Here is a 10,732-nt window from a genome sequence, read left to right on the forward strand (position 1 = left end):
AACTTAATCTCTCTCTCTCTCTCTCTCTCTCTCTCTCTCTCTCTCTCTTTTCCTCTTTTAATTTATGGTTCTTGGAACAAATATCTCTCCCTCTTCCTGCACGCACACACCAGACTTTTGTGCCCCTTCAAAATCAGAGCAGACCACGACATCACAACTAAATGATTACCAGCTAATGGCCTCCAAAACAGGCCTTCGTAATTCACTGTGATCCATAGCAAACTCATTATACTCTCACTCACTAGCTACGCACTTGGGAAACTTGCGGGTTTGGAAAGAGGAACTGAGGTCTTGCCCAAAGGAGCAATGGTGTTGTTCCTTATATGTCCATGGGAGTGGCTGCTGCTAAAAATCAAGGTTCAGATAATAAAATCTTGAAAGTAAAGCAACGATGGTAAAAATTAAAAACATAACTAGAGGTTGAAGAAGAAGAAACAAAGAGAAGATGGGTAGCAATTTTTGTATGAGAAAATGATGCGATCAGTTCTTGAAAATACAGAGAAAGAACTCCAACTAAAACAGGGACAAGCATGGCCCGTGGATCACATTGTACTGATACTGTCCCAACTTAACCACCTTAAGGTGTTGGGTTTTAATTACAAAAGGCCTCGGTACAATTAAGTGTGATCCCTCCACTTATAAGTTGTATTTTATTTATCCCTTTTCTGATGTGGGATATTTCCTCTCCAACACTCCCCCTCACGTGCAACCTAACTTTTTAGGTCTGCACGTGGAATTCATTCAGTCCAATTCCCACATCGGAAATCGGTAATGCTTCGGTCCAAGGCCCATTGTAGGCACTTGGTATGGTATGGGCCAATCGGAATTTTTCCAACGGCAATTCGATAAACCCAATTCTAGGCTCATTATGAGGGGAGACTTTCTTCCGTTACGCTGGGAGACGTAATTGAAGAGGGACCCGCTCTGATACCAACTAGAACAGGGACAAGCGTGGCCCATGGATCACATTGTACTGATACTGTCCCAACTTAACCACCTTAAGATGTTGGGTTTTAATTACAAAAGGCCTCGGTACAATTAAGTGTGATCCATCCACTTATAAGTTGTATTTTATTTATCCCTTTTCTGATGTGGGATCTTTCCTGTCCAACACTCCAATTTATTCTACAGTTGGTTACAGCTGATAGCAAAAGCAAGTACAATATAAACAAGCAAAATATGACTTGTTCTCCAAGCTGCTGATGTCACTGGGCTTAACAGCTGCGAGAGGTCCCATGAACATAAGACTGCTTACAATTGGACATTTTTTCTGCAGCGTGCACTGCTTTGGCTTCATGCAGCTCCATCTTTGCTCTCGCCTCTTTACCCTTTCTCTTCTCTTTCACTGGTTGTCTCTCTGCTTCCGTCTTCGCAGTCACCAGCTTCGCCTACAATGCAATAACTTTTCGTGTTACGTTTAGGTTACTCTACTAGTTCTATCATAAGAAGCTCATGCATGTCAAAACGTATTCATTAAACACATTAAAATGACAGTTTTCTGTCTATAATAATGAGAAGTTATGTTTGGAAAAAGATTTAAAAGCTGAACACATAGGTGAATATATAAGACCTATATATTCCTTGTTCAACATGATAATCAGTGATGGAGCATCAACATGCAGACCTATAAACATATGTATGGATTGGAAAGCAGCCTGTAGATACTTCAATAATAATTTTATTGGTAATAATATTAGATATAAGACTCCACTGTTTCCTGAGCTTTAACTTTGTATATGATCACATGCTCCTTGGCAGAACTGGCCATGTTGCTCAGCTTCTCCTTCAGCCTCTGCAAAATCTATCTGCTAGATTATTCTTTATAAATTATTCTTCACATATCAATTACTTACACACACCGGAACAATCAAAGAAGAGACTAATACGACGCTGAAGCCCTTCAGATGCTCGATCGCACGTACCAGGATTCAATCTATTACTAGCTAATGGAATTCATATCCTTTTTTTTCTTTTTCATTAATTACTACCACAATATTGAGCAAATGCCACATATCATGTGTGAGCAATACGGGTGTACGTTGCAAACTTGCAATTCCCATATATGTGGCAATTTGTGTAAAATTAACCTAGCAGCTCTGCTGCATTTAGAACTAGCATTATATACAGCCTATTTATAAACAAACTCATGAACTATATAAGCATGTATTATACAGTAGTTACATATAGATATAAAGTTTATTATCGAATAAGTTTATGTGTAATGACATCTGTTAAGAATTCAAATTCAAAATATAGGTTGTTAAGGTAAGAATTTGATTAAGACAAGAAGTTATCTTGACAGTTTCTTGATGGAAGAAACTGTCATAGAACTGTCAAAAGTAGTTGAAATATAACTGCTGTCATTCTGATCTCTTCTAGAGCACAGACACACTCCTATATATTGTCCCATCAAGCAATAGAGTATCAAGTGTGAATCTAGAAGAAGAACAGAAATGGATATGAACTCGAATCTATCAAGTTAGTATTTCAAACATATTTACATTTGATCTAGAATCTGTTATAGGATATTAGTATATTGAATGTTTATGAAATGCAGAAATTAACAATTTGCCCTCATACTCCACCAATTGCTACATATATGAGAATTGCAACACCCCTATTGCCCACACATAATGTGTGGCCTTTGCTTAACATTGTGGTAGATATTGCAGTGTGGAGCAATATGATCAAGCTGTTGACATATCAGATATCCGAGTCTGACAATGCAATGGCATGGCGCGCTTGAAGTGATGTTGGATTGTTTCTTCTCCTTGGTGTTCTTTATATTAACTAAGGGTAACTAGTCTAAGATAACAATCATATGGCCTTACTAAGTCAAGCGAGAGCAATCGGACAATCCCTCGAATTACTTAAGACTAGATCCGCGGCCGAAACAAGAAAATGCAAAACTGAAACATAAGAAAATAACCCTACTCCTACGACACAAACCCGAAAAAACTAGTAAATTGTTGCGAACCGATGTCCTTGATTCCGGCCTGAATGGCCTTGTTCTTTTCTCGAAAATGTATAATAGCGAACGCCAAATTTGCAGCATAATGAGCTTGCCTTTTCACAATAAGCTTTTCCTCAATCATCTCCCTCATCTGTACGTCTTGCACAGTTACACCAATACACCAAGCTTTCCATCTGATCGATCTAGTGATTCCCCATCGCTTGCTGCTAATGTCTCAGTAATTTAGTCGAGGTAAATTAGTAATTATATTTTTACAAGAATTAAGGAAATGTGTAAATATCGAATTAGAAATTTGACTAGAACGTAACCACTCTTCTCTAATTTCATTTTACATACCCAAGACCGCCATATTGCTGATGTTATTTTTGAACGGTTGTTTATCTTATAATCTTATATACAGCCCATGGTTTCTCATCCTATAGCTAATACCCGCATCCAAAGAGAACTAGATAGTTTCATAAAAAAAAATAAAAAATAAAAATAAAAAAGAAGAAGAAGAGAGAACTAGATAGGCTGCTGGTCATGAATGGGGAGCTAGCTAACCGTGAACGAATAATAGACGACAAGGTCCGGATCCTCTCCCTATTACTTGTATTCTTTTGACCCAAGTCTTATACGTACTTGTCTTATATATCTCTAGTTTTTTACTAATTAATATGGGTTGGGGGTTAATTGTCTATGATCGATAAGGAATTCCTGAAATGTTAATTGACACTGTCCATTCTCATGGGCAAATTGGTGAACGCGTACGTAGAAGTTGATCTACATCAAGCCAAAAGAGAAAGGGTCAGGTTAATTGTAAGAAAAAATCAAACATTATATTGGTAGCGATAAAATTAAACAATATATACTTATTGATAAGGACCACGTGATCAAATTACTAATGAAAATCGTTCCAAAGAAAAGAATGCAGTATGTTACATTTTCTAGTGCCTACCTGATCAAACAGTGCCATGCAACGCATTCATATATGCAGATACAGAAGACCATAATGAGGAGAACCTTCCTTATTACCTTATCTTCTGGCTTTGCCCATGATACTTTTCCAGCAGCCGGCTTTGTTTACCTTGTGTCTTTCAATATTTACATGATCTTTCCTATAAATACTAGTCGAGGCTTTACTCCCACAACATCACAAGCCAAGGCAAATCGATCATTATAGAAGTAATTAACACAGATTCTATAGTACACAGCCTAATACACATATCTCAGATCTCTCTAGTAAGGCACCAAAATGTACCGTAAGTCATCCATTTTGTTAATGCTTCTCTTGCTTTCCTTGGCTACAACCTTGCCCTCTGCCCAAGCAAGCAAACAAGTCCCCCGCGTCGGATACTATTCGCGTTCATGTCCCAGCGCAGAGTCCATTGTCAAACAAACAGTTCAATCTCACTTCAAATCCAATCCTACCATTGCTCCTGGCTTGTTAAGAATGCACTTCCATGACTGCTTTGTTCAAGGCTGCGATGGTTCTGTTCTTCTTGACGGTCCAAGCACGGAGAAAACTGCCGGCCCTAACCGCGGATTAAGAGGTTGGGATGTTATCGACGATGCAAAGACAAAGCTTGAAGCCGCATGCCCTGGGGTTGTTTCCTGTGCTGACATTCTCGCCCTAGCTGCTCGTGATTCTGTCGTTTTGGTAACTAATTATTTTGGAATCAAGCTGCATAACATGTAGTTTGTGCATTATTACGTATTACCCTAATAATTAATCAGTAGCATGCTGATCGAGCGAATAAGATTGAGTTCGTTTTATTTCCTTGCAGACCAAGGGAATCGATTGGAAGGTGCCTACCGGAAGATTAGACGGACGTGTTTCATTGGCATCCGAGACTTCAGCTCTGCCTGGCGCTAGGGACTCCATGAAAGTACAGAAGGACAAGTTCAAGAATTTAGGTCTCAACACTCAAGATCTTGTCACTCTTGTTGGTAAGTACTAAGTGGTTTTATTTTAGTTTCAATTAATTTTACTTCTGTAATAGAATGAGAGCATCTTCACTAATATTTCTGAACTCTATCGATCATCTTTAGGTGGACACACCATTGGAACTACCGCTTGTCAGTTATTCAGCTATAGACTCTATAACTTCAACACAACTGGAAATGGTGATGCTACAGACCCTACTATCAGTCCTTCATTCCTTTCTCAACTAAAATCACTTTGCCCACAAAATGATGATGGAACCAAGCGTGTTGATCTAGACACAGGCAGCGTAAACCGATTTGATGCAACATTCTTTAAGAACTTGAAGAATGGGCGTGGTGTACTCGAGTCCGATCAAATGTTATGGACTGATGCCTCCACCAGAAGCTTTGTCCAACGTTTCTTGGGAGTCAGAGGCTTGCAAGCACTGAATTTTAATGCAGAGTTCGGAAGGTCTATGGTGAAGATGAGTAAAATTGGTTTGAAACCTGCGGCAAAGGGTGAAATTCGCCGCATTTGTTCTGTAACTAACTGATGGATTAAGATCAGAAGCTGGCAAAAGGAAGTCAGATTTTATTCTTTTGTATTGGCGATTTGCATTGATTTAGTGTGTTTATCAGTAATTAGTTTCTTAGTATTTCCTTCTACAAACATTAGTTTGTGTAAGCGGATTTATAATGTCAATGTGTTTTACTTCGACGTTGATCGATATACTCCATATACTCAAGTGAAAGATGCGTCACTTCTGTTGTACCAGTTTAGTAGATTTGTATTATTACCTGGGGCGAGAACATAATTTTTTTTTCTTTTCATAACAAATGAAAACTAACAGATACACTATACACCGAATCCTCTACTACACCCTAAATTATAACGGTTAAACCAAAACGAGCTGCATGTTGAAGGCAATGGTTTGACCAGCTTCCAATAGTGATAGAATGATTGATCAAGGTTAACAAAATTAGCCTCTCTCCAAACATGTGAAAATTCAATACTACTGCAAATTAACAGACATGTTTTTAACTTTTGTATTCTCCAACCCTAGCTAGGAAACTAACTGGAAACCCCGAAAATATATCGGCCCAACAAATTTTTTATATTTTTTATCCAATCCTCTTCCCAACAGTATTCGGATTTACGTTCAAGCCGAACAAGGAAATCTCTAAAGGAACCTTATATAAGCCAAAGCCCCGTCACATTAATTATCTGTGTGCCAAACATTTTATGTTCTCTGCCAACTTTTGTCTTAGAGTGATTTTGTCTTGCAGGATTCTACGTCGGTGTCTGTTTCAAGTGAATCAAAGTAAAGATGAACCTTCATGACGAGAGTAGTGGATGTCAAGCTCCCCCTGCAGGTCCTATCATATGCATAAAACATTGTGGTTTCTATGGAGCTGCTGCCACCATGAATATGTGTTCCAAGTGCTACAAGGACTCGGTGATGAAACAAGAGCAGCCTAAGCTTGCCGCATCATCCACTGGAATTGCTATCAATGGAAAACCAAAGGAACCTATTGTTTCTGCTGATGTACATGTAAACGTTCAAGCGGATCCAGCGGACCCAAAATCTAATTTTAAGAACTCCTTCTTTTCTTTTGCGTCGCAGTATGATGCCTCTGATCCGAGACCGTCCTCCTTTACTTTTGGGTCAGGCCAGAATAACGGTGAGGTGAAGCCGCCGGAGGGCAAGAAACGGTGCACTAGCTGCAACAAGCGGGTTGGTCTGACAGGGTTTAGCTGTCGTTGTGGTGACCTGTTTTGTGCGGTACATCGTTATCCGGAGAAACATGAATGTTCTTATGATTATCGTTCTACAGGTCGTGAGGTCTTGGCTAAAGCCAATCCTGCTGTCAAAGCTGAGAAGCTTGATAAAATCTGATTCAGATTACAAGTTGCCGTCCTCTTGGCTTGATGACAAAGATTTACCAGTCGGAGACTTGGAGCTAGTTTTCAGGGACGCAAAGTATATGATTAGGAAACATTTAGATCAATTTTTTAATTAGTCTAGGGTTTTCTTTTTCTAAGAGTTTTTTCTATTTAATTAATCTAGGTTTAATATGTTTACTTAAATCAGGTTTTTTAGTTTGATTGTGTATATCCTTGTCTTAGCCTACATGGAAAAGGGAAACTTCTGTTTTGGCCACGATTCTCAGCAGGGGTAGAGAGGTAACTTGTGCTACCAAAAGTAAATTAGGGTCCCACTGGGCGTGCCAATGTTTTGGCCACGATCCTCAGCAGGGGTAGAGAGGTAACTTGTGCTACCAAAAGTAAATTAGGGTTTGCAGGGCGTGCCACCGCGCGGACGCGGAACGAGAACGGTGCGCGTTCTTGACTTCTAATCAGGCGAAGTAGAGCTCCGGTGTCACCTCGCGGGCGAGGAATTACGAGCAAACTATCTAGTCACCTGTGAATCGATACTCACTGTTTGAAGCGAGCAGAGCAATAATTGGGAAAGAGAGGCGAGTCTAGACGGGCTCTGAGATCTAAGGCGAGGTGCACTTAGAACTTAGGGTTTCGAGGATGCTCGAAGATTTGCAGTTGTTTTGTATGATTGATCGTCTGTTTTGTTCGTTGTGTCAAGCTCCCTTATATAGCGATCCGCAAGCAATTCGCAGAGACCTAATCACAAATCCATTCGGACTCAGCAATTAGAATTCCACCAGGAAACGACCAGCTCGCGAGCCGCGCGATCCATGCAACACGTGTCCAAAACAGACTTCGCCTAGGTCTCGCTCACCGCCCCGCATCATATCACTGTAGCGTCGTACGCGAACTCGAGCACTAAGCGATCCTATCCCGCGGGTACTACAGTCCATTTCCAACTCTACCTCGCCATGCACTGTAGAATCCTACACGAACTAGAAGAAAGGATCCCGCGAGGACATCGAATCCCGCGAGGTAATTGAATCCTTGCACAATTCCAACTCCTTGAAACAGGGGCAGCCCTGCTCGGTCCGACTCCTTCACAACCTCCGTCCGCCGCTGATCTGAACCACTATACCGCCTCTGTGCACTGACCAATCCTTGCCCAACGTCGTGAGCCGGGAAACTTCGCCTCCTGGTTCCACCAAGCCCGCTCTCACACAAATATCCGGGTCGGGGAATGGCCCAGCGTCACCGCGGAGGACCGGGCATGGTATGCGGCTCGCCTCCAGACCGATCAAGCGATCTGGGAAGCAACCGGCATCAGCGAAGCCATTGCCTTGAGCTTCTCACTACCTCCTCACGCTGATCGAGCACCCATCGCTGCCGCGGCCTGCTTATGGAACAGTGCCACCAACACTTTCGATTTTCCTTTCGGGGAACTGGGCATTTCTCTGCTGGACATCCTCGCCATCATCGGGCTACCAATTCATGCAAAGCCATATGCGCCAGGCGACTTTGCATCGACCGAGTTTACGCACTCCTGCAACCTGGGGGCCCGCCGCGCCCTGAAAGGCTCGTATGGAGTATGGAGGAAGTTCTACATCGGCCATGCAGAACAACACGAAGGAGGTATCGCTTTCCTTGAGTATTGGCTTGATAAATTCATATTCTGTGGCAGTGCTCACAAGCCTACAGGGAAATGGATAAAGCTGGCCGAGGCACTCTACAATGGGATCGAAGTAGGGCTAGGGTAGCCCGTGCTGGGCGCGCTCTACCGGACCCTGCACATGCTGTCCCTAAGACCCTTCCATCTCTCTGCTGGCCCTCTGTGGATCCTGGACTTATGGACACAGCTGTACTTCCCGCTCTTTCGGCGAGCCCCGCTGGAATTTCTACCCGAGGACCAAGTGCTTGGCTTCGCGGTGTGCAGGAACGCTGCGAACCGGACTCCCCTGTCTTTCTTCGCCAGCCTCTCCATCTTGTACAACCAACTCGAACCGCCTCCCACCATAGACATGATGGTTCACCGGCGCCATCCTGAAGTCTTATCAACGGGCTTCTTCCCTCGCTCTGACTCGGACTCTGACGCCAAGACCGTCTTCATGAGAGCATCCTCATGCTGCGACCTTCAGCTCGCCGAGGATGAACAAGGCTTCAAGCTGTATGCCCCCAACCACTTCGCCAGACTTGAATTCTCTCAAGGGATCCCCTATCCACTCTTCCATTCGGTGAACAAGTACACCTCCTGGAGGAAGATTGGCGAGTCCGACCGGGTTACCCCGCTGCAGAACATTTTCCCTCTTACTCCTGACTTGCTGGAGATTAAGCCTTCGCTGGGTGTTGACCCCGCTTACCTCTCTTGGTGGCGATCCTTATCCGACAACCATTAGGGGTTCCCAGATGATGCTGTCTTCGCTGCCATCTTTTATCCTCTGTACGACACTCTGGGCGAGTCAGACCGCGTCATTCTTGATGCCCAGCGCGACAGTGAAGAGGGCGGTTCAAAGGCTGCGACAGGGTCTAGGCCTGCGCTCCCACCAGTTCCTGCTACTCGTCGCTCGACGGGGATCGTCATTCGAGAACGCGAACCTACACCCGAGGTATGCCACTAACTGTGTAAATTTCAAACCGCCTTTATCACTTCGACAAAATGCTTCTCCTAACTCTCCTGTCTATCTTTACAGTCTGCCTCCCGCCGGAGAACTATCAGAAGACCTGAGGGTGCCGGAGACAAAGGGAAAGCGCCTGCTCAAGAGGAGCCCGCGGCGGACCATGATGGTGAGACTGCTCCCGTTATTCCCCGGCCAACAAGCGGCGAAGGCTCGCGGAAGCGCCCTGTCGAGGACGAAGAAGAGCTGCTAGAGGATGAACGATATCGGCAAGAGCACGCTTTGGTAAGCGACTTTTCTTCGAACCAAACTCATTAAAGCCAATAAACGATTTGCTAACTTTGTATTTAACAGGTTTGCCCCCGCATCCGACCTCGCCTCACTGTCATTGAAGGAGCAACAACAATAGTTGAAGTCCCAATCCCGGAACAAATCGTCGGGGATTAAACCATGGTTACAGAGGAAATCGCCATGCGACCCCCTTCTCCAACCGACGGTCTAGGCGAAACTGGCCCGCCTTCAGAGCCTACCTCGGCTCCTGCTCAAGATGAAGATCTCGGCCAGACCACCCGACTTTCTGATTTTGCTTCCCCCTCGGCGGTTCCGCCAAAGGACCTTCAACCGGTGCTTGAGCCCTCTCCTTTGCAACCAGACTCAGCGGCCCAGACCACCGAAGAACCGACAGTCCCTATTCGGTTTGAGGCCCCACCGCCCGTTCCAGAGATTGAGGCGGTTGCAGAGGTTGAACCAACCACTCCGGCCCCAACGAGAACATCCGGGGAGGCGGCTTCTTCTTTGGCTACCCGAATCGCTCGTCTTCGGGCCCGGACTACCCCGCCTGTCGATCCAGAGCCCATTCTCCTGGCCCGGGCTTTCTTTCACGGGTTACTGCGCCAAGGTCCCCACATGAACGTATTCGACTTGGTGAGGCGCACCCGCGAGGCCCATGAAGCTCTGATTCGGCACCTCGCTGGCAGCAACCCTGCTCTAGACCATGTGTTCGAACTTACTGACGCTGTCGAGCTGCAGGCTCGCCGAGTTCAAGATGTCGGTGCCCAGTCGGCTGCTCACGAGAAAGTCCACCAAGCCTTAGACGATCAGATGGCAGCCCTTTTAGCCGAGCTTGAAGACGCTGAAATCCCTGAGGCGTCTTTAGAGAACCCATGCACTGTCTATGCTCGGCAGGTGGAGGCCCTGGAGGCTCAGATAGCGGAGCTGCAAGCTCAGCTTGCTCAAGCTCGCCAGAACTTGGCCCGAGCTGATGAAGCAGAAACCCGCGTGCAGGCCGCGGAAGAGACCCAGGAAGCTTTGGACTCGGCTATTGCTGCTGCCGAGAAGCCCAAGCCCAGGCGGATGTTG

General features: G+C 44.6%; 2 protein-coding genes across 2 annotated transcripts; both read left to right on the plus strand.

The window, feature by feature from the left end:
* Positions 1–4,208: 4,208 nt before the first annotated feature.
* Positions 4,209–5,433, plus strand: LOC101306930 (cationic peroxidase 2-like). The gene is made up of 3 exons (XM_004301641.1): positions 4,209–4,613; positions 4,741–4,903; positions 5,006–5,433. Exons 1-3 carry the CDS (start codon positions 4,209–4,211, stop codon positions 5,431–5,433), a joined length of 996 nt encoding a protein of 331 aa, XP_004301689.1.
* A 774-nt stretch (positions 5,434–6,207) lies between these two features.
* LOC101312257 (zinc finger A20 and AN1 domain-containing stress-associated protein 8-like) lies at positions 6,208–6,777 on the plus strand. The gene has a single exon (XM_004300203.1). The coding sequence runs from the start codon at positions 6,208–6,210 to the stop codon at positions 6,775–6,777; it is 570 nt and encodes a 189-aa protein (XP_004300251.1).
* Positions 6,778–10,732: the final 3,955 nt, after the last annotated feature.

The sequence above is a fragment of the Fragaria vesca genome, linkage group LG5, assembly GCF_000184155.1.
Source record: "Fragaria vesca subsp. vesca linkage group LG5, FraVesHawaii_1.0, whole genome shotgun sequence".
NCBI classification, from domain to species: Eukaryota; Viridiplantae; Streptophyta; class Magnoliopsida; order Rosales; family Rosaceae; genus Fragaria; species Fragaria vesca.